The following is a 22,193-nucleotide window of genomic DNA, read 5'->3' as shown; positions in this document are numbered from 1 at the left end:
TGGAAGTGATGAAAGCTAGTTCCTGCAATAAACTTTAATATATGGGCTGGGAAAAACATGTATACACAACATTGTGAAATAACAGTGTGACCAGCAGGAGGTATAGTCTGGTACAGAGGGAAACCAGCTGTGATAGGTTAAAATAATGAATCAAAATTATCTGAAGAAACATAATTGTCAATCCAAAGAACTGAAGCTAGAGGGCATCAGTTTTGAAAGTTGCATACCTAAGGATGGTCAATCAGACAAACTCTTAAGCTGAGTACATTAATCTTACTGGCTCAATTCTTTTCGTACTCTGCAGAGGGAGATAATGCCCATGATCTATGGCCATTTCTTTCTAGAAGAAGAGATACGCTGGTCCACTGCACAGAGAAGTTTATCTGGTTTGATATTAATTTGTTCATAAAAATGCAAAACAAGTCTGAGAGGTTTGAGCTCTGAAGCTCCCACAACTGTGGGTGGCTTGTTTATTTTACAGCCAGGTGATCAAATACCATAGAGGGTTTATCTTTTTCTCTTACAATCATCTGAAGGATAAAAAGAGAGCTATTTTAAAATACTGGGAAAAGGGTAAAAACTCAAAAGAACAGTGGTCAGAATCAAGTGGTGTTCACATAAAATTTGCATGAATGTAGTGGTTTGTTCGTTTTATACTTTCAGACTGTAGATTTAGGCAACTTTAAAATATCCCTATGAAAGGTTTTCACACATAAAGTGATTACTTATTTTTATACTGCTATTGACTAATTGTTGACAAAACAGTAATTTCAGAGAGCTGAAAGAAATTCCTACTGCCAGTCATTTGCAAGCCAACATGTTTTCATATGTCTATAATTTAAACAGTGACTTCTTATAACAACAAATATATAAACAAACAAACCAAAACCCCTTTTTCCAAAATTAAGTTATATTTGTCAGGGTCTGGTAATAGTCACAGTTTTGTGCTAAATGCATCTGAACAGGCACAACAACAACATTTCAATATCTACCTTATAACTAACTTTCATTCATTATTCCAGTCACAAATATTGCTGTTTGTAAAATACATCAAAGTGCACAGATAATTAAAAGCATATAGTTCTCTCTTTTCATTACAGTTTGGCAACATGAAAAGGAATGTGTTATATCAGTTCTAATGTTCCAAATTTCCAGCAACTTCTGTTCCTTACATACTTTCCACTAGCTCCTCATTAAGTTAGCGTGTTGGCAGCATTGCTCCTGTTTTGTCAATAATATATATATATGCCCCACAACACTGAAACCCTAATTCTTCAAATCCATAAAAGGCAGAAGGAATTCTGCAAATGGAATTTGATCTAATAACTTATAGCACAATCCTATTCATTATTTATTCAGCAGATGGACCAACTGAACTCAGTGTAGTTTTTTGTTCTTTAGTCGTTGTGTCCAACTCTTTGTGACCCTATGGACTAGAGCACACCAGGCACTCCTGTCTTCCACTGCCTCCCGGAGTTGGGTCAAATTCATGTTGGTAGCTTCAATGACACTGTCCAGCCATCTCGTCCTCTGTCATCCCCTTCTCCTCTTTCCTTCTCACTTTCCCAACAGCAGGGTCTTTTCCAGGGAGTCTTCTCCTCTCATGAAATGGTGAAAGTATTGGAGCCTTAGCTTCAGGATCTGTCCTTCCAATGAGCATTCAGGATTGATTTCCTTCAGAATGGAGAGGTTTGTTCTCCTTGCAGTCCAGGGGACTCTCAAGAGTCTCCTTTAGCACCACAATTCAAAAGTATCCATTCTTCAATAGTCACCCTTCTTTATGGTCCAGCTCTCACTTCCATACATCGCTAATGGAAAAACCATAGCTTTGACTATGTTTGTCATCACTTTCCTCCCAAGAAGCAGGTGTCTTTTAATTTCAGGGCTGCTGTCATCATTTGAAGTGATCATGGAGCCCAAGAAAGTAAAATCTGTCACTGCCTCCATATCTTCCCCTTCTATTTCCCAGGAGGTGATGGGACCAATGGCCATGATCTTAGTTTTTTTGAGGTTGAGCTTCAGACCAATTTTTGCCATCTCCTCTTTCACCCTCATTAAGAGATTCCTTAATTACTCCTCACTTTCTGCCATCAGAGTGGTATCATCTGCGTATCTGGGGTTGTTGATATTTCTTCCGGCAATCTTAATTCCAGTTTGGGATTCCTCCAGTCTGGCCTTTCACATGATGTATTCTGCATATAAGTTAAATAAGCAGGGAGACAAGATACAGCCTTGTCGTACTCCTTTCTCAATTTTGAATCAATCAGTTGTTCCAAATCCTAACTGTTGCTTCCTGTCCCACATATAGATTTCTCAGGAGGCAGATAAAGTGGTCAGGCACTCCCATTTCTTTAAGAACTTGCCAAAGAACTGTGGTCCACACAGTAAAGGCTTTTGCATAGTCAATGTAGCAGAAGTAGATGTTTTTCTGGAACTCTCTGGCTTTCTCCATAATCCAGCACATGTTAGCAATTTGGTCTCTAGTTCCTCTGCCCCTTCGAAATCCACCTTGGGAGTACTCGGTCCACATACTGCTGAAGCCGACCTTGTAGGATTTTGAGCATAACTTTGCTAGCGTGTGAAATGAGTGCAATTGTAGGTAGTTGGAGCATTCTTTGGCACTGCTCCTCTTTGGGATTGAGATGTAGACTGATCTTTTCCAATCCTCTGGCCACTGCTGAGTTTTCCAAACTTGCTGGCATATTGGCACAGCATAGTATACTCCCAGTTTAAATAGATATCATACTGTGGCTTTGGGCAATTTGGATTAAACCAAATCTAGGATTTTGTGGATGTACAGGGCACTAAACAGGGCACTAAACTAGCGCTCACCATGTTTTGGCTTTTAATGGCAAAATTTTTCATGGCTGTTCTCACTCTTTTGCTAGTACTTTCCGATCAAAAAGCTGAACTAATCTGCAAAGACACAATCATCTTGCAAAGTTGCCTGAAACTCATTTCTATCGTTATACGGTGGGGCCCCGCTAAACCATTACCCCGCAAAACAGGTAATCCGCAGGATGATGACTTTTTGCGATCGCTATAGCGATTCACAAAACGGTTCTTCCCATGGGGGATTTTGCTGGACGATGATTTGGTCCGTGCTTCACAGACCGTTTTTCACAAGACAATTTTTACAGCTGATCGGCGCTTCCATTTTTCGTAAGACAGCGATTTTACAGCTGATCGGTGCTTCGCAAAATGGCTTCCCTATGGGCGATTTTCACTGGACAACGACTATTCTTCCCCATTGGAACGCATTGAATGGATTTCAATGCATTCCAATGGGGAAACGCTTTTTGCAAGACAATGTTTTCGCAAAACAGCGATTTCAATGGAACGAATTAACATCATCTTGCGGGGCACCACTCTATTTACATTTTTTAAAAAAACTATGTGGGGGAAATGTTAAAGATATTCATTTAGGGATTTTGATAACAAAAGACTGCACTTATCTTCACTGTAATTAATCTTCTGCTTTTGGAGGTATCTCACATAAGAGATGGCCCGAGGGATACACTGGGAAAGTGGCATATTTTCAAGTTGTTTTGTTATAGGTTATGCTGTTGATTTACAGAGATAAAGCTTTATTTGTCACTGCACACATAATATTTGGAATAACCTCTAATACAGGTGTTCATTTGTTGTTCTATAACTTAATTCTTCTAGTCAATGCACTGTTAAGTCATTTAATTTCTTTTTTTAAAAAAACTAACCTCACACAATCGAATCAGACATGGCACAGCACTAAAATCAAGTGAAAGGAATCAACCAGAATGAAACCAAAGGAAAAACAAATACATATTACCAGTAATAATTATAAACCTTATAATACAGAGACCTGTGTCTCTGCATCATATATAATTAAAACCTTTATGTCAATATTTTAATTCATGTTGAAGAGCTTTGAAAAATGAAAAAGTGTTTTCCTGGAGCCACAAAGACACAAGTAAGTATTGGTTTCAGGAAAGAATCTCTAGAGAGACCATTCCATATTTGAGAGTACACCTCTGAAAAGATTCATTCTCCATGCTTCCACAGTTAACTGAAGAACAGCACCTATTGGGACCACCCAAGTGGCAACTTTTTAGACCAAAGATGAGGGTTTGTGTGGTTGTGTAGATTTTGAAGTACGGTATAACTTGCATCCTCAGCATTGGTTAGGCTGCCTAGGGCTGATGGAAATTTGACCCCAACATCAATTTGAGAGCCTCACCTTCCCCAGACTTGCTTTAGAGGCTACAGTACACTAAAATGTGTTGCTGCACGGTGGCTGGGTGAGGAGCACCAATGGTGAGCCACACAGAGAAAAAGACACAGTGACCTTACTCCAGAATTATCCTGTTAGTTTTGAGGGAACCGGCCGGCCAACAGTGGTATAGGAATAAAGGGCTAAATCCTAATCTGTATTTCAGTGCTGTTTAGAGAAACACATCCCCTTTTAATGCTTCCTTACAATGGCTAAAATCCTGTTCATGAAGCTATGCTGTGCAAGCCTAATGACATCATGAGCTACAATGATTTTTTTTGGGGGGGGATAAAATATTACCAATTCTACACAGACACCAAGCTTTTGAGGCTGCCATGGGATCTCACTCACTATAGAGTTGTTGGGAGGCCATAATGACAATCCCTATAGCCAGCCATAAGGAGAGTCCAAAAATGCAGACTGTTGTTGTTCCTACGTATATATTGCTCCATAGCGCAACAGCCCTCTTTGGGTAGTTTACAACATAATTACGCAAGGAATACCTACCCCCCTCCCCAAGTGAATCCAATACGCTAGGCTGCTGGATTGGCCTGAATCAATAAATAAGGAGCATGTCTTTGATAAAGCGAATGGCTCCTAACTGCCTACTCAAGACTAAATAAAAAATAAAATAAAATAAAATAAAATATGGCAAGTTCCACTGTAGTGTGGGCATTTAATTTTCAGTAAGTGCCCACACTATAGTGAGAATTAATGTTAAACTGTTTGCCAGCTGCTTTTCCCTTCCAAGTTAAAAACCAAAAACCTTTGCTCTCTAAAACCCCAGTGCAGGCATTTATTCTGGGGCTAGAAGTACAATGCACCCATTTATTCATAGACTGATCTTAGTCAATATTCTTCTGCTTTCCATGTTATTGATATAGCGCTTAGGGGTTCAGCACGCAGCAATTCTTTGGGGGAACATGACTGACCGGGCACACAAGAGACATATTTTGCATGTTTCAAACAAGGGAGACTATAATATTCCCTAAATGAACTATATTTTGACAGAAAATGGAACCTAGTTTAAAATGTTTAATTGTGAACACAACTTGTGGATATTGCAAGAAGATTTTTGAGACACTTTTTCCTGGTTGAATGCTGTCATAATTTTGTTATGTGTTAAACAACTGGTGTAACACATGCATACACACGAAGACACAGATAGCTGAAGTTTTTGATGAGGTAGCCAAGTTAGTTTGTGCTAGCATGTTTTTGCCTGACAGAAAGCAGGAGCAGATCCTTAGCAACAACTCCCATAAACCATGAACTGTGTTCTTTAACTCTTGCCTCTAGATGGCAGGGGATCACTCTACAAACATTTTCTAGAAACAGACATGCATTGCTATTCAGAACAAACTGGGAACTCTCTGTATACTGAATATGTACAGTACTTCCAACAGATGGAAGTTAACAAAGGTAAGTATAAGAAGATGAAACAAAGGGAAAAGAAAGAAAAAGAAAGATCCCCATTTGACACCTTTCTGGCAACTGGTGTCTACTGCTATTTCTATCGCTTAATTTCCTATTGCCCCACATGTCCATATACTACAGTAGCATAATTATTAGTACATCTCTTCTGAACGTGAACATGCCACCCTGCAAAATTTATTAACACGGAAAACAACTGCAGGCTCAATGATCTGTCCACGCAAGAAACAGTACATATTCCATAAATTCAGTTGTAATTCCCAATTAGAATACACTCATTGGCCAAAATCTTGTTGTTTAGTATAGCTGTAATGTTATTGTCAAATAGACCCCTCCTCTAAAAAATGAACTAATCCAACATCTGATTAAAAGTTACCAATTGCACAAAAGTTCTACAGCTTCCCCAGCCAACAGAACAATATGCTTCAGATCCTTTCCTCTCTCTAGGCTTAACCTTCTCCCATCTGTGTTTCTTTTTCCTAAATAATATTTCTCTTTACCCTGGTAATCCTACTAAAATGATATTTTATCCCTAAACTACTTCATACATTTTACATTTCTCTAAATACATCCCACATTGGTCACAAATTGATATGTTCAGTAATTAAACAATCCTTTCAAAAATATGTCTTAGGCCCACTTACTGAAAGATGCAAAGAAAGCGTCTTACCTGGCATAAAAATCATTTGGTGGAATAATTTCCTGAAAAAACTGTAACTGATATAGGTAAAGTCCAATTAAGTGGCCTGCGCTGAATATAGCCATTAACACACAGAGACAGCTGAATATCAGTGGATCAAACGTTCGGCAACAAGACCACCATGTACACAAACCCAGGAATAAGAAAAAGTACACTGCTGAAGTCAGCGATGGCAACATCATTCCTGTAAAAAATTGAACAGATGGTTTGTGCTCACGGCTATGTTGGAGAAAAGCATTTTATGTATTAAATTTTTTATTACATCTTGCCACAGAAACAGTAATAAAGATTACCAATAACAAAATACAAGGAAAAAAACAAAGTTATAATTGATATATTAATATTAAAATGTTAAAGTGTTAATATTAAGATTTTGTCCAATAAAGTAATAAATAAAATGCATTAATGATAATAGTATTACCACTATTACTTCTACTAGCAATAAAAAGGAACCAAACTAATTAAAAAGGACTTCAATGACAAAAAAAACCTGTTTGAAAAAAAAACAGGGGGGGGAAGAGAGAGGAAACTAGCATGGTCATCCAGAGTAAGGACTTCTAAATCAGGGAGTTGCCACCAAAGGGGCCCTCTCTTGTAATCAGTTTTCAGTTCAAAAAACATTTAGGTCTAGAAATCTGAATTTAGAACGCACATTTTGAGAGAAAATATGTATGTTTTGAAAGAATTTTTTTTAAATTTATCTAAAAGTTAAATTTTATGGGGATTTTAAGAAATGCAGATTACTAAAGAACTGGACATAATATTCTTTCAGGTGATCATCCATCCAATTGTCTACAGTTTTAAAAAGACAATTTTATATAAAATAGGCTGTTAGCTTTAGAGACAAGCCTGCCCCCCCCCCCAGAGCCAAGCAGTTGGGCACATATTGAAAACACCAGTAGATATATAAAAACACATACTCTACTTCTTACACAGAAGTAGAATGTGTGTCCCTACAATACTGATTCTGTTTAGACGGTTAGTCTGAACAAGTGAGTGCATAAAGTGCTGAAGGGTCTCAGGACAGACTGATCAGCCCTGCTCCGATGCAAAATGGCTCCCCCTCTCCACCACCAATTTCTGTACGTTGAGCAGAAATATCTGAAGAAAAGTCCCAAGGATGTTCAACTGAGCATAGGGTTCTGAACATGACGGGAGGCTTCCAATAATGTCCAGAAGGATGTGTGAAGGTCCAGAAGGGAGGGAGCAGGGTGGCATTCACAAGAATTATGAGCCAGTTTGTGTGCCCCCATTTCCTTCTGCACCTTGTATGTGTTCAGTTTGGACACATGAATAAGATTATTATCTGTAAATAATATTTGGAATAATAGGTATGTAGCGACTACAAAATTGTAACTATTGCCAAAAATCAACATTAAGCAATAGAACTTCAGTTTTTCATGAATGTCCACCTGGCAATATAAGTGCTTTGAGGTGTTAAGGCTGAATGCTTTGTATAGCTATGCAGGTGTTGTCAAATACTTAAAAATATGAGCAAATAAGTTTTAATTTCCATGTACATCAAGCTAGAGATGTAGTTACTTTAACTATTGAATGGCCAATTCCTAATGCTCAGTAACTGCTAAAGCCTGGGTTAAATTTGCAATCTAACATACTTTTTAAGAGGACCCACCTGTTGTACCAAGCAGAATTGTAACAACAACTTTTCCAGCTGTGGTTATAATGTTGCCAATAATCTCCTTCAGTTTGGAAGCTATTGAGGCTATTCTTCTCAGCAGCTTTAATTTTGTAGTTTCTTCAAATTCCTCTTCCCCACACTCTTCATCATCCAAATCTTCACATATTAATGCATCTTCTGCCTCTATTCTCTCTGCTTCATTCTGAAAATGAGAGAAAATTGCAGGATGATACACATACAATGCATGAATAAAATCCATATTGATCATTTGTCTCATGCCAGAGGAACCCATGTTCTCTCTTTCTTTTAAGTGTAATGTAATTTATTTATTTGTTGCTTTTTCCCTTTCTGTTGTCTAAATGGCTGCTGACCGTATTCTATGTTCCTGCAACTGTCCTCATACTCTCATTGCCACAACCTTGCTTAAGCAGTCATCTCTCTTTTCAGCTACAGTGAACTCCTCCCTTTCTGGTTTTCCGTTCTTTACACCAGGGAGAAGGTGAACATGTGGGACTCCAGATGTTGTGAGACAGCAATTCCAATAGCCCTAGCTGTTATTTTTAATGATGAGGGATGATGGGAGCTGATGTTGGAGGGCCAAGCATGTTAATCATATATGCTGAAGCAATGTAACATGTAACCCCAAAACAAGACCCTAAGGCATAATTCCTATATTCCAATAACATCCGTACCGACCGCATCTCACTGGGGGAGGGGAGTGAAATAACAAAAAAGAAGACAAAAAACAGCAAAGAGCAATCTAAAATGTACCTACACTAATTTAATTCTGTACACCTTTCCTCTAACCTTGGACACTTTATTGTGTTAATTTTTTTATTGGTTCCCTTATCTGGTTATGCTCAGTCCTTTTAAAGAAACAAATTTAATTGAAAGATTTCTTAAGTAACTTTGTTCTTTCTCTGCTGGAAGAAAATCAGTATTATTGTTGCATCTAGCATTATTTTATAACGCGTAGGTATGACATTAAAGCTGTTATTCTCTCCAATACAAAGTAAGCAACAGCAGCTAATTCTTCCATTGTTCTTGATAAAGCATGTGTCCTGTACTTAATTCATGCTGTGCAACCTTCATCTTTTCCATTAAGATGACAACCCAAACTCTCAGTCATATGTGAAATAAACTTTACATTAATCTGATCTAGAAAACCTTCTCCTGACAACTTCTAATTGTATCACATGAATGCCAGTTTTCATCCAGGGTGTGCTTCCAGATGGTTGTCGGGCTTTCCTTGTCCACAAAGCAAGTGTGAATGAAACCAAGAGTTGCAGTTCAACATCATCTGGAGGGTCATACATAGTCCATCACTATTATACATGGATTTCGTTTAGGCCACTGGTTCTTAACCTTGGGTTACTCAGGAGTTTTGGACTGCAACTCCCAGAAGCTTTCACCACCAACTGTGCTGACTGGGGTTTCTGGGAGTTGCAGTTCAAAAGCATCTGAGTAACAAAGGTTAAGAACCACTGGTTTAGGCAATCACAAAAGCTTTCAAAACATGTCAGTAATATGAGGTGCCATGCACTCAATACCATATGATATAGTTATAAACACTGATAAAAAGAATTCTGTTAAATATCACATCTAGTTGGAAATCAAAAACGTAAAGTTCTCAATGATGTTTCACTAACCCGCAACAAAAGTACACCAACTCTAATTAAAGAAATTCGGTGGGGAACCACTGGAGAAGAGCTAACTACTATAATGGTAGAAGAAATACTTCTATATATTCCAATGGCTCCTTATATATAGTCATCGCCAAAAATATTGGCACCCTTGCAATTCTGTCAGAAAATGCAACCCTTCTCTCAGAAAATTGTTGCAGTTGCAAATGTTCTGGTACTCACATATTCATTTCTTTGATTTACGTTGGAACAACACAAAACAACAGAGAAGAAAAGTCAAATCTCATACAATCCCACACAGAAACCCAAAAATGCACTGGCTAAAATTATTGGCACCGTGTCTAAATTGTAAGAAATAATTGCTTTTCAAGCATGTGATGCTCCTTTAATTTTTATTTAGATATACCTGTCACAAGTAAGAGGTGTGGGCAATATAGTAATCACACTTGCAACCAGTTAAGATGGAGAAAAGTTGACTCAACGTTTGTGTTGTGTGTGTCACTGAGTATGGAGAAAAGAATGAAGAGTTGTCTGTAGATTTGAGAGAGAAAATTGTGAAAAAACATTGACAATCTCAAGGCTTCAAGTCCATCTCCAGATATCTTAATGCTCCTGTGTCCACGGTACACAATATCATCAAGAACTTTACAACTCATGGCACTGTAGCTAACCTCCCTGAACATGGACGGAAGAGCAAAATTACTGAAAAATTACAACGAAGGGTTGTTTGAATGGTGGATACCGAATCCAGATTAACTTCCAAACAAATTTAAGATGATCTGCAGACACAGGGTACAACAGTGTCAGCTCACACTATCCGTCGCCATCTGAATGAAAAGGTAGGAGACCCAGGAGGACACCACTGCTGACACAAAGGCATAAAAAAGCAAGACTGGAGTATGCCAAAACTTATGTGAGAAAGCCACAATCCTTCTTGGAGAATGTACTGTGGACAGATGAGAGAAAAGTAGAGCATTTGATAAAGGACATCATGGCACTGTTGACAGAAAAAGAAATGAGGCCTTCAAAGAAAAGAACACAGTCCCTACAGTCAAACATGGGGGAGGTTCAAAGATGCTTTGGGGTTGCTTTGCTGCTTCCGGCACTGGATGCCTTGACTGTGTGAATGGTATCATGAAATCTGAAAAATTTTGGGGAGCAACACAGTGGCCAGTGTCAGAAAGCTATGTCTCCAACAGAGGACATGCATCTTCCAGTAGGACAATAACCCGAAACACACTTCAGAAAGCACTCAGAAATGGTTACAAAGAAAGCGCTGGACAGCTCTGAAATGGCCAGCAATGAGTCAAGATCTGAATCCCATAGAATACCTGTGGAGAGATCTCAAAACACCACTTGGGAGAAGGCATTCTTCAAATCTGAAGGCCCTGGAGCAGTTTGCAAAAGAAGAGTGGTCCAAAATTCCAGTAGAGAGGTGTAAGAAACTCATTCATGGTTACAGGAAACAATTGATTTCAGTTATTTTTCCAAAGGGGTTGTTACCAAATATTAAGGGTGCCAATAATGTTGGCCAGTGCATTTTTTGGTTTCTTTGTGACATTGTATCAAATTTGACTTTTCTTCTCTTTTTTTTTTTGTGTTGTTCCAACGCAAACGAAAGAAATGAACATGTGAATACATTTACAACTGCAACAATTTTCTGAGAGAAGGGCTGCGTTTTCTGACAGAATTGCAAGGGTGCCAATATTTTTGGCCATGACTGTATATGCTCTCTGAACATAAGATGGTCTCAGTAAGCATTCAAAATATTGGTTGTTGTGGGTTTTTCGGGCTCTTTGGCCGTGTTCTGAAGGTTGTTCTTCCTAACGTTTTGCCAGTCACTGTGGCCGGCATCTTTAGAGGACAGCACTCTGTCAGCACTCTGTCGTACAAGCTGTCCTGGCGAATCTGGCCCTGGTGCAAGTGGATGATCTGCCCGTTGCCCACAGACTGAAACAATATTTTAACAGCATTCAAAATATTGTTTCAGTCTTTCTCAGAATTCTGATATAGCTTTTTGCCCAGCATCGCTGCACAAAAAGGATTGGAGAAGCTGTACATATCAAAAATTTGCCTCTTAGGACTTAGGTATTTGGTCCATTTGAGAATACAGTTCATTTTTACAAGCTTAATTCAGTTTCCTCTTCATTATACTTAGTATCTAAACTATTTAGTATCTGAACTATGAATAACCCCTTTAAGTTGAACCTTTGGCTTACCCTCATATAGAACGGACAGCTACTGAATTATAAGGACATGTTTCCAAAATTTTTTGAACCAGGGTGGAATTCCAGACTTTCCTGCAAACACTTTCCATATGTCTGATCACCAATGGCACTAAATAACAGCAGAATAACACAAGTGAACATACTTTCATCCACTTTGAAAGTCAAGCTATATTATCTTTAATGCGTGTGTGTGTTGTGCTATTGAGCTACAACTGACTCAGAGCAACCGTAATATGGTTTTCAATGTATAAGAGATATTTAAGAAGTGGTTTTACCAGCGCCATTCCCCACCCCCAGTGAGCTTCCTTGGATGAGGAGGGATTTGAATTCAGTTCTGAGTGCTGGTCCTTCACTCTGTCCGTGATATCATATTGGCGATACACCTTTAATACAGAGCACAGCTATGTCTCCTTCTTGAGATACAAAACTCTAGGAGAGGACAAAACAGTCTAGGCTCCTAGACTTCATGTTTATCATCAAGTCTCAGTTTCAAGTTCACAGAGTTTTATGGGCAAGAGTGGTATCTAATGCAATTGTACTTACAGGGATTTTCAGTCCTTAGCAGGACTGATTCAGGTTTGTATAATCAACATTTGCTAACTTGAATATTGTGACTTTGCATATTATATGTATGTTTTATCTCATTTTAAGGGGTTTAAAGAGTTTTAATTAATTACTTTAATACTAATTAGAGGTATAAATGTTTTTATGCAGTAATTTATTGAGTTTTAAACTTTTTTGCCTTTTAATAATTTTTGAGCCGCCCTGGGTCTTACTTGGGAGCAAGACAGCATTGCAATATAGTAAATAACTAAACAAGCAAACAAAATATATTTGCAAAGTGTAAAAATCTGCACCCAAAGATATCATATGTGATTCTGCAAACCCAACATATTTTTCAAATTCCATTACATTTTCAATCCCCATGGTTAAAGAATGGGTTTTAGAAATCTGAACAGTTTCAAAAGCAAGTTTGCATGTGTGGATTTATCAAAGGCAAAATATTTAAAAATCTCACTATTTTTAAAATACTAACCACTGAAATCATGCTTCCTAAAATAATTAAAAAGAAATATTTTCATTCATTAGAAACTGCTTATCACACAGATGCATATATCTGTGGATGCAGACTGAAACCAAACATCTCAGCAAACGAATAACACTGTATGATAGCAATGCACTACTGAGATACAGTACATGACAACAAGAGCAAAACCAAAAACATTATTATATTCTTTAGTTGTTAGAAGAAACTCTAAAAACCCATCACTGAACTCTGTTTTCTCAAAGCTGTCAAATGCAGACAAAAGACAGACAGGAAGCGCCACTGCTTCTATCACAGCTGGGACTACTACTACTGTGTTCAGAGCCAGAATGTCCATTAGATATATTTGAGACTGATTTATTAATATTCTGATACAGTATAAACATTGCTGCACTGGAGTAGTCTCTCAGATCTCATTGACACATGCACCAACATGCTGCTCCCGTGAGAATCAAAACTCATTCCTACAACAGAACATAAGTTATTCAGTGTTATGAGCTACCACTGGGAAAATTTTGGCAGCTACAGTTTTAGCATATTCCAGCATCATAGCCACTTTTAGTACAAACATTTTAATCCAAAAATGTAACTTTTCCCATCTGAGCAATGTATCTGCAAACATACATTCAACTAATTATACCGTATAGTAAAAGTATTAAGTTTTCAGAGAAGTAGCTGTGCTAGTTTCTTTCAATAAAAATAAAAAGGCAAATGAAAGCAAAAGTGGATTGTAATCCACTTCTTTGCACCCTTGGCATATGTCTTATGTTTTTTTGTAGCCATGGCAACATGCTCTGAATAGAGGTCTTGGAATAGCATCTAGTGTGGCTCAGAAGGTCAATTTGAGAGTGACAATCCCTTCCACACTGAAGACAAATACAATCTGTCCCCTGTCCAGCTCCCTGGTTTGGCTGGTTTTGGGACTGCCTCTTTGCATCGGCCTGCTGGACAAGGGTCTCTTCAAATTGGGAGAGGCCATGCTGCACTGCCTGCCTCCAGGCTGAGCGCTCAGATGTCAACATTCCCCATCTGTTGAGGTCCATTCCTAAGGCCTTCAGATCCTGCTTGTAGATATCTTTGTATCACAGCTGTGGTCTCCCTCTGGGATGTTTTCCCTACACTAATTCTCCATACAGGAGATCTTTTGGAATCCGACTGTCAGCCATTCTCACGACATGCCCAAGCCAATGTAGACGTCGCTGTTTCAGCAATGTATACATGCTAAAAATTTCAGCTTGTTCTAGGACTACTCTATTTGGAACTTTTTCCTGCCAGCTGATACCAAAAATGTGTCGGAGACAATGCATATGGAATGTGTTTAACTTCCTCTGCTGCTGTGCACAAAGGGTCCAGGGCTTGCTGCAGTACAGAAGTGTACTCAGGACACAGGCTCTATAGACCTGGATCTTGGTATATGCCATCAGCTTCTTGTTAAGCCATACTTTCTTTGTGAGTCTAGAGAACATGGTAGCTGCTTTGCCAATGCATTTATCCAGCTCGACATCTAGAGAGAGTAAGTGTCAGAGATCGTTGAGCCAAGGTACATGAAATCATGAACAACTTCCAGTTCTTGTGTAGAGACGGTAATAGAGGGAGGTGAGTCCATGCCCTGTGTTTTCTTCAGGCTGATCGTTAGTCCAAAATCTTGGCAGGCTTTACTAAAAAAGGTTTGTAAGTTGTTGGAGCTCTTCAGCAGAATGGGCACCAACAGCTGAATCATTGGCGAAGAGGAACTCCCACATGACCCCTTCTGTTGCAGTTCCAAAAGCGTGCTTCAGCATGACAGCAAAAAAGATCCCAAACAGAGTTGGCGTGAGGACATGGCCCTGATTCACTCCTCTTCAGATGTCAACAGGATCTGAGCTTGAGCCATTAAAAACTACAGTGCCCTTCATTTCCTCATGAAAGGACCTGATGATGTTAAGGAGTCGAGGTGGACATCCAATCTTGGGAAGGATTTTAAAAAGGCAGTCCCTGCTAACCAAATCAAAGGCCTTTTTAAGATTCATGAAGGCCACAAAGAGTGGCTGTTGTTGTTTCTTACATTTCTCCTGCAACTGTCTGAGGGAAAATACTATGTAAATGGTGGATCTATTAGCTCAAAATCCACACTGTGATTCTGGATAGACTCTGTCTGCAAGCACCTGGAGCCCCTTCAGCACAACACGGGCTGAAGAAGCAACTGTAATCCATAAAAGCTCACATAGGAATAAATTTTCTCAAAGATGTCACAGTACCTCATGTTGTCACTCATTAAATTAGCATACTCAGTCATTAATGTTATCTGCCAATAAAGTTATTGCTAAAATCAATGAGTGCCTCCTGTTTACACTTAAAAGAAATGCTTTATGGAATTGTTATAATTGGGCAAACATCATGAGCTTTCAAAGCTGGATAGGCAAAACCACCCTAACGGGACACAGGTGCTTCCTTGAGATATCTATTGTATTAGCCAAATTCTCTATTTGGAAGGAGCTCTGCATTCCCTTCCGGTTAGAAATGTGTGAAGTGGTTCTTTTTTTAAAAAAAAATCCATGCACATGATATCATGTCCTAAGCTTCTTTTCTCATATTTTTTTTCAGTTATTCATAATCCCAAAAAGTCCCATCATAGTTTGCGTTCAGTATCCATTTATTAGTAGCAAATAAGTATTCATAGCAGAACTAGGGATATTAATAAGTATTTGAGAAGTCCATGTGGAACGGACTTTAAAGGAGAAAAATAACACTGTGGCTGCATTATAAGCATTTCAATATATGTTTTATTGTAAAATACTGTATATCATTATTACTCTTTCTAAAGACTGCAGAATTCAACAGAGAGACATGGTTGTGTAAAGTACAGTAAGACAGAGATGCTGGACACATCAGCATTTCAAAATAAACGCTTCCTGCCTTGAACAACACAGTTTTCAACAGTTTCACACCACTAGATACCAAGGTGAAAGTAACTCAAGTTTTCAGAGAAGTTAACCACTAATGTAAACTAGAGAGAAATAAGATTATTTTGTACTCAACAGTTCTTTTAAAAGTTTAAAAAGTCAAAGTTTTTCAGTTAGATGAGCACCGTCCTTTGGGAACATGAGTCCAGTGAAATGAAGAATCAACTTTCTTTTATAAGGGGAAGAATATTTAAAGAATCTTTGGCACTGTTTGTCTGCCAAGGAGCTCAACACAAGTACTGCAGTGTTTCCATTCATATCACTCTTTAGAAGGAAATAATAGGGACTGAGAGTGAATCTGGTGTTTCTAAAACTCCATAAAGGTTCTTTTTATACTAGTACCATATGCAGCTTTGTTTGCTAATTCCTGCCTCCCTTCCCAAATTTAGTAGCAATGTTGTAAATCACAAATGAAGGAACAGTCTCCCCAACGGCATGCTGCATTAGCAGCCTCTAATGCATGTTCATCTCAGAACCCAAAACCAATTAAGGCCAACCGTAGGATGCAGGGCATACATCAATGTCAAACCTAAATGCAATATTTATCAGTTCCACATCCTTTACACGGTAGAACAGCTTCTGAAGGGCAAACAAAAACAAACAAAAACAGCCTGCCTACCTCTGCCTGCCTGCCTCTGCTTATCTGTCTGTCTGTCTTTCTGTCTCTAGATAGGGACGTGGTGGCACTGTGGGTTAAACCGCAGAAGCCTCTGTGCTGTAAGGTCTGTAGATCTTCAGCTGTAAGATTGAATTCACATGATGGAGTGAGCGCCCATCGCTTGTCCCAGCTCCTGCCAACCTAGCGGTTGGAAAGCATGCAAATGTGAGTAGATAAATAGGGACCACCTCGGTGGGAAGGTAACAGCGTTCAGTGTCTAAGTTGCACTGGCCATGTGACCATGGAAGATTGTCTTCAGACAAACGCTGGCTCTATGGCTTGGAAACGGGGATGAGCACCGCCCCCTAGAATCAAACACAACTGGACAAAAATTGTCAAGGGGAACCTTTACCTTTACCTTATCTAATTCCAATATAGATGCACTTCATTGTTTTACTTTGTGACTTTTGTACTTACTTCTTCTTTCTTCTTTATAGCAAGGTTGTAGCTGAACAATTTGGATACTTGAGGGTGACATATTACTGATTAACTGAATTCTTATGCTCAGGAAAGAGAATTTCATACACTTCCTCTCAATCTTCTACAGAAAACAATGCAAATATACCGGGTACACTATGGAGGCATTAATTGCTCATGTATGTTGTTATATCACCCAAATACTTCTATTTGCTATTTTATTCCATCTTCTAAGTCTGGTGCCCTCCAGGTGTGTTGGACTACAACTTACAGCCTCCATCCAGCACATCTGGAGGGCAAACAGTTTGGGCAAAACTGACCTAGGAGGTAATATTTTTCATCATTGTTTGTGAATTATATCATATTTACTGTAGAACATGGTTTGAACTAGATAGCATTAATGAAATAGAAAGTGGATTCACTCAACAATGTCTACCATCATCATCCCACATTATTAGCAACTTGGGGAATCATCCATGGCAACCAATCATTCCAGAAACACTGGATTAATGATACATATTAAATTTGTATTGTTCATGGACTGTTTATATGTCCCACCTTTTTTCTGTATTTGCAAGTCAATACCTTCAGAAGATTACATGCAACAACCTTACTACAATATAAAACCGAAGTGTCTTTTAGACATACCATTTAGGCATGGCTAATAAACCAGTCTTTCTTCAGTAGCAGGGCACACATATAAATTATTGTATGTAAGAAAAACAAGACGCTGAATCCTTTCCGTCTAATGCACCCACATTTTTGCTCTGAAACTCCTTTTCCCCAGTCATTTCTTCCTTGGAAGGTGGGTAAGGAACAATGAATTCCCCAAAAGGAGAAGCTATTTAACCTTGAAAACTACTGGTGAAAATAAATTTGAGTACTATCTCCTCACTATCTTTGCTGCACTTAATCTGTGCTCTTCCATTTTATAAGCAAATATGCATCAATCATGCTGTTACAATAAGTAGTCAACCTCACACAGCATTTTCAAGCAGTAAGCTTGGGAAGTAAGAACTAATAGTGAGTAAAACTGTAATATAAAACAGAATTGTTTAAATCAACATGTCTCAGGAAGTTTAAGCTTTGAAATCTCTTATCAGATGAACTGTCTTCATTTCACAACTGTTGCCATTTCAGGCTATTTGTCCATGAAGTTTTAAGCTGCTCTCCTGCCAAAACCTCTTCAACAGTTTGTACTACATCTGCATCCTCTCACATAAAAACGGCCATCTGCATCAAATCGGTATCTGAATTCTTGCTTGCAGCTGTGAAGTTAAATGTTCTTCCTCTTGCTTTTTTCCACTTTATACCCACCCCCGCTGCCCCTTGAATTGCAGTGTACGCCTCAGATCTTGCAGTCTGGACACTTCTCTGGCTAATCTCACCTGCTTTAAATTGTCTAAGCCCTAATAAAAAGTTCCTGCAGATCATCTTGCTCAAAACGTGCAACCATTTAAGGGAGGTAATGAATTGGACAGCAGCCTAGGATCATGCAGAAAATTTAAATTTTATAATTCAGTACTAATTAAAAACGTACCTCTGACTTATTCTGGACTGAATTTTCCTGTCCACCTAATTTCCCTTCTCCCTCTGATTCAGCTTTTGTTCTGAATAGAACAAAAAGCACCATAAACGAAAACCTATATACAGTATTCCCACTGAATATTCTGCTAAAGAACCTGGAATCAACATATCGATTCCCCTGAATGAAGCAATCTCATGGCAGATAGTAGACATTTTTGATGCTATCACATATCTGCTGGACTATTTTCCCTACAGCTTTGCCAAACCTGAATCCCTTTCTGAGGTAATGTAAGGACCTTTGGCTTTCTGCAGGTTCTTGTGGATTCTTGAACAACCTCTTTTGACACTGCTCCATTACTGTTCTATCTTCTTCCTCTCCCTTTGCCTTACACTATCCTCTTAGTTTAAAAAAAAAAAAACTATACAAAAGTAGTTTCCAACCTTTGGTAACCCACGTGTTCCTGCACTGCAACTCCAGAAACCCTTGCCAGCACAGCTAGTGGTAAAGCTTCCGGGAATTGCAGTCCAGGAATGGCTGGGTTACCCAAGGTTGAGAATCACTGCTGTAATGCATAGCATTACTCTAGCTCCTCCCCATACTTGATTTTTAACTCTGAATTTAGAATTACAGATTTCTGTACAAATATATGATAAAAGACTTACCGGCCCAGATTCTCAATAACAGGGCAGACCAAACTGTAAACTTATGTTGCTCCTTTGCTTGTGTTGTACTCATGTTGATAGTGGTTACATCTTCAACCTTGGCCAGATAGAGTCATTGAAGTTGCAGGAGTTTTATTTGTAACTTTGTATGCTATTTGTGGTCTGTGTTATTGGGAGGGACTTTTCTGGATTGGATTGACTGTCTGTCTATCTAGCACTAACAAATCGTTCATTCCAGCCTTTGATTTCAAAGAGAGCCCTGATTCTCTGCTGAGTGCTTTTCCCTCTCTTTAGTTTGTTGATGACAGTTCTTTGTTTGCTGTTGATCTGTTACAGTTAGTTGCTAACATGTGTGCAGTAAAGAATGCAGTATACATAAGTCTGTAATTTCAAGCAATTGTAAGTCATTTTTTTATTTTTACTCTTACAAATGTCTTACAGTGAGTTATTCAGTTCATGAAAAAGGGATGGACTCTGAGGAACTTGTAGCTCTTCTCCTCTGTAGATCTCTGTACTTCTACTGTGCAGCAAAAGAAGAATTTAACCAGAAATTCAAAAAATTGCAACAGAATTTGCAAACTCAACATACATATTCACAAAGGCTTTCACGGCCAGGATCTAATGGTTGTTGTGGGTTTTTTGGGCTCTTGGTATGGCTTTACCACGGTTTTGTACAATGGCATTATAATATTGGCTGTTTTATTTTCAATCCCCTTTTTAATGATACCTAGCATGGAATCGGCCTTCTTCACTGGGTTGACACTTTAATTGAGCTGTCCACCAGCACACCAAGATCTCTTTCCTGATCTGTCGTGGACAGCTCAGAACCCATCAGCTGATAAATAAAGATTTTTTTTGCCCCAATGTGCATTACTTTACATTTTCTTATATTGAAACATATTTACCATTTTGCCTCCCGTTCACCCAGTTTGGAGAGATCCTTCTTCACAATCCCTTTTGCTCTTCACCACCCAGAAAAGTTTCATGTCATCTGCAAACTTGGCCACCTCACTGCTTATTCCTGTCTCCAGGTCATTTATGAATAGGTTGAAAAGCACCAGTCCCAGGACAGAATCCTGGGGCATACCGCTCTTCACCTCTCTCCATTGTGAAAATTACCCATTGATACCTACTCTCTGTTTCCTGGTTCTCAACCAATCCTCAGTCCATAAAAGGACCTGCCCTCTTATCTCCTGATTGTGGAGTTTTCTCAGCAGCCTTTGACAAGGGATGGTGTCAAACACCTTCTGAAAATTCAGATAGAAAATATTTACTGGTTTGTCCACATCCACATGCCTGTTGACCTTTTCAAAGAATTCTAAAAGGTTTGTGAGGCAAGATTTACCCTTACAGAAGCCATGCTGATTTTCCCTCAGCAAGGCTTGTTCTTCTATGTGTTTTAAGATTTTATCTTGGATGAGGCTTTCCATCATCTTCCTGGGTCATTGTATTTTACAGAGAAGGGAGAGATATTGACATAAATGTTAATGTCTCTCCCTTCTCTGTAAACAAAAGCCTGGCCATAACAATGGGTGGATCCATGTGGATGACTGTAGAGAAATGTACATTGATTTCATGATTTGATTTCTTGTTTACTGAATCAAGATATTTTAGGTAGAAGAGATTCCCCTGAGAAGATTAGGTTAAAGAAATATGCATATCAAGGAAGTGGCTGCAGTCAGGCAGGCTGCAATGCTGTAAATGATATATAGATAGCCAGATGGACTGAAAGCAAATTCTGATAAACAATGTGTGGGCAGTTGTTGTAGGTTTTTCAGGCTATTTGGCCATGTTCTGGGTAATTTATTTTTATTTATTTATTTTATTAGATTTATAACCCGCCCATCTGGACCAAAGGTCTACTATGGGCAACAGGTAATTATCACACCTAAATGGAAAGACAACTGCTGAGATCTGACAAGGAACATCAATAGATTAAGGATTAGAATAGAGACACAGAGAGAATAAACAGGGAGAGAGATGAGCTGAGTTGCAAAATGCACTGACCAAATTTACTGGCACCCATAGCTTACTATTTGGTAGCACCCCCTTTGGAAAAAATAACTGAAACCAATCACTTCTTGTAACCATGAATGAGTTTCTTACTGGAATTTTGGACCACTCTTCCACAGGTGTTATTTGGGATTCAGATCTGAACTCATTGCTGGCCATTTCAGAACTCTCCAGCGTTTTCTTTGTAACAATTTCTGAGTGCTTTCTGAAGTGTGTTTCGGGTCACTGTCCTGCTGGAAGACGCATGTCCTCTGTTGGAGATACAGCTTTCTGACACTGGCCACTATGTTGCACCCTAAAATTCTTTGGTAATCATTAAATTTCATGATACCATTTCACACAGTCAAAGCATCCAGTGCCAGAAGCAGCAAAGCAACCCCAAAGCATCTTTGAACCTCCCCCATGTTTGACTGTAGGGACTGTGTTCTTTTCATTGAAGGCCTCATTTCTTTTTCTGTCAACAGTGCCATGCTGTCCTTTATCAAAAAGCTTTACTTTTGTCTTATCTGTCCACAGTACGTTCTCCCAGAAAGATTGTGGTTTTGTCACATAAGTTTTGGCATACTCCAGTCTTGCTTTTTTATGCCTTTGTGTCAGCAATGGTGTCCTCCTGGGTCTCCTACCTTTTCATTCAGATGGCGACGGATAGTGTGAGCTGACACTGTTGTACCCTGTGTCTGTAGATCATCTTGAATTTGTTTGGAAGTTAATCTGGGTTCGGTATCCACCATTCAATAATTTTTCTCTTCCGTACACAACCAGGGAGGTTAGCTACAGCGCCATGGGCTATAAACCTCTTGATGATATTGTACACAGTGGACGCAGGAACATTAAGATCTCTGGAGATGGACTTGTAGCCTTGAGATTGTCTATGTTTTTCCCCAATTTTCTCTCTCAAATCCACAGACAACTCTTTACACTTCATTCTTTTCTTCATGCTCATTATCACACACAACACAAATGTCGAGTCAGCTTTTCTCCATCTTAACTGGCTGCAAGTCTGATCACTATATTGCCCACACCTCTTACTTGCAACAG

At 38.9% G+C, this 22,193-nt stretch overlaps 1 protein-coding gene across 3 annotated transcripts in view; it reads right to left on the bottom strand.

Annotated features, from left to right (window-relative positions):
• PIEZO2 (piezo type mechanosensitive ion channel component 2) overlaps positions 1–22,193 on the bottom strand; it is a 309,376-nt gene that overhangs the window by 102,519 nt on the left and 184,664 nt on the right. For all 3 annotated transcript variants that reach the window (XM_072998801.2, XM_072998800.2, XM_072998799.2), the window contains exons 6-7: positions 8,014–8,221; positions 6,351–6,564 (exon numbers count right to left, since the gene is read on the bottom strand). In XM_072998801.2, the coding sequence (XP_072854902.2) occupies positions 6,351–6,564; positions 8,014–8,221 (422 nt within the window). The remainder of the gene's footprint in view (positions 1–6,350; positions 6,565–8,013; positions 8,222–22,193) is intronic.

The sequence above is a fragment of the Pogona vitticeps genome, chromosome 4 (genome assembly GCF_051106095.1).
Source record: "Pogona vitticeps strain Pit_001003342236 chromosome 4, PviZW2.1, whole genome shotgun sequence".
Lineage (NCBI taxonomy): Eukaryota > Metazoa > Chordata > Lepidosauria > Squamata > Agamidae > Pogona > Pogona vitticeps.
Note: the sequence above shows the minus strand (reverse complement) of the source record. Positions and strands in the feature narration are given on the sequence as shown.